This window comes from Pteropus alecto, unplaced genomic scaffold, assembly GCF_000325575.1.
Source record: "Pteropus alecto unplaced genomic scaffold, ASM32557v1 scaffold21, whole genome shotgun sequence".
In the NCBI taxonomy this organism is placed as follows: Eukaryota; Metazoa; Chordata; class Mammalia; order Chiroptera; family Pteropodidae; genus Pteropus; species Pteropus alecto.
Genome location: NW_006436282.1, coordinates 28,449,237 through 28,451,760, shown reverse-complemented (window position 1 = coordinate 28,451,760; position 2,524 = coordinate 28,449,237). Strand labels below are relative to the sequence as shown.

Below are 2,524 nucleotides of genomic sequence, written 5' to 3'. Positions count from 1 at the left end.
GCACACATACACGTGCACACTGCCCCCGCCTCTACACACACATGCACGCACACACGCGCACACATACACGTGCACACTGCCCCCGCCTCTACACGCACACACACACACGCGTACACAAACACGTGCACCCTGCCCCCGCCTCTACACACACACACACACGTGCACACTGCCCCTGCCTCTACACACACACACACACACACACACACAGCACACACACACACACACACACACACACACGTGCACCATTGGTAAAGGGACTCCCTCCAGTTTCCAATTCCATTTGAGGAGCAAAGATGAAACCTCAGTACTGCAGAGTTGATTGAAACCTTTCCTAACTAATCGTGGCCTGTGAAAAACAAATGACTCCTGATTTTCATGGTTTTTCTTTAACATCTATCTCAGCAAATGCAACAAGATAGGAAACCGAGGAGGGGTATGACTCTGAAAGGTAAATGCTTTTTCAGGGATTACATATCTTCATGCCTGGAAAACCCAAAAGAATCGACTGAAAAATGCTTAGAATAAATTTTAGAAACACATGAAAAAGGGCCTCTCAGCTTTACCTACCCCAGGGGAGGGCCAGAATATGCGGCGTTTCCCCAAATTATCTGACCCGCAGCAGAATGCCTTTGGGAAGCTGTCTCTGGGGACTCCGCAGACACAGCAGGGTATGTCTGGCCTTTGCGAGGTGACCTAGTGGGCATGTCCCCACATGGTGTGCATACATCGGCGTGTGTGCATCGATGCCAAAGAAGCTGAAATAAGTTCTTGTCAAAATATGTATGGGCTTGTTCAGAGCCGTGAGAGTATGTTAACACACACGTGCGTGCACACGCACACACACACGCACACACACGCACACACACACACATACACATGCTACCACATGTTTCTTAGTGTTTTAGCTTCGAACTCTATCTTCCGATGATTTGAGTGACAGCCATAATCTTATATTCTAGCAGTTTACGTGTTTAACATAATGTGTTGTTGGGTTTGATAAATAAAACTCTTGTGTTTCGGGTTGTTTTTTTTTTAATTTTTGAAGAATTTTTTATTTTTAAGTAACACCATACTGTTGCCTTCAATCAAATTGTTAGGTATTTTCCCAGCAGCACTTCAGGTTACAAAAAACGTGTCAGTGTTCCAAGCTCAATCAAAGCTAGATCGAGCCCATCTTTTCTGAGTAGGACAAGCTGCATTTTCATTCATTGCACGTGGCCCCGCTATCTGCTTGATTCCTTTTGGAGTATAATGTGCCTGTAGCGTCCTGGGTCCTGTCTCTTACAATGTTCTTAGCAGAGATATTTCCGTATCTGACAATAGCTTCTTGTCAAGAGTGTGTCCAGGTGATCTGGGTAAAGATAACTACTTAGTAAATAGCACTGCCCTCTGGGACGGCATCTCTGAGAAGAGCTTGACACTGAACTGTAATCGAAAAATAAGTTTTAAAAAAAACAATGCTTTCACACCCTCATGGCTTCTGAGCACTTGTCACTGGGCCCAGCTTAACACACATTCTTACTTGCATTTGTTCTGCCTCGCACACTCGGATCCGATGGGCCCGCATGCATTCCGTCAGTACTGCACCTTCAGGATACCCCCTAAGAAACATGGGTTTTTGCTTAAGATGCTTTTCGATGAGCATAACTTTCTAAATTCTGACACCACGTAAAAGAAAGCAGAACTGGCCCAGGACTCTATGGAGTTCTCTTGAGCTGACAAGTCCGGATGTTTAGGGCACGGTAATAGAAGAGGATAAATTTGCCTGCTTTCCGCTTTATTTCTAAAGCCTAGGTTTTTAGAGCTCGTGTAAAGAAATGAAAAGTCATGTTCACTGTGCGTGAGAAGGAGAAAGGACCGGACACGTGGGAAGGGTGGCAGGCCGAGCGGGTGCCGAGAACGAGAAGGGCGCTGATCCCCTCTGGGTCAAAGGCTTGAACAATGTCCCCTTTCTTCTCTGTCGTGGCTTGAGGAATGGTGGCCGCAGCGTGTGTGGGGTGTGTGCGCGCGCATGTGCCGCCAGGCAACGCTAACTCAGTAAAACGGTCTGTTTCCTCCTCCTCCAAGGATTTCCTGCTGCAGATATTTACCGTGTTCCGGATACTGATACGCCCGGAGACGTTCCCGAAGGACTGGACTGTCATGCGCCTGGTGGCCAACAAGTAAGACACGTGCGGCTCGCCGTCGGGGGCAGAGCCCGGGACAGCGCGGTCTTTTCAGATCGACCGCAAGTTCGAAAGCTCCGAGTCCCGGCTTCTTTTTCTTTGCCTCTGAATTAACTTCTCTCGCTCTTTTTAAAAACTGTATCGCTGTTTGTTTTGAATAAGTGATATATTTACATGGCTCGGAAATCGAACGGTGTAACGGAGGACTCATTGCGAGGTCCCGCTCCCGCCTACCCCGCTTGTCCCACACGCCAGCCTGTAGTGACCACTTCGGTCAGTTTCTCGCTTGTTCCAGTGTCCCCTGTAGGCAGAGCCTCGCTGGGAGCGGAGCATAAACACTGTCCTACACATCGCTCTTT

General features: G+C 48.0%; 1 protein-coding gene across 1 annotated transcript in view; it reads left to right on the top strand.

The window, feature by feature from the left end:
• The window catches only part of DOCK4 (dedicator of cytokinesis 4), a 194,114-nt gene that overhangs the window by 123,796 nt on the left and 67,794 nt on the right, over positions 1-2,524 (top strand). The window contains exon 25 of the mRNA XM_025046816.1: positions 2,068-2,162. Coding sequence (XP_024902584.1) covers positions 2,068-2,162 — 95 coding nt within the window. The remainder of the gene's footprint in view (positions 1-2,067; positions 2,163-2,524) is intronic.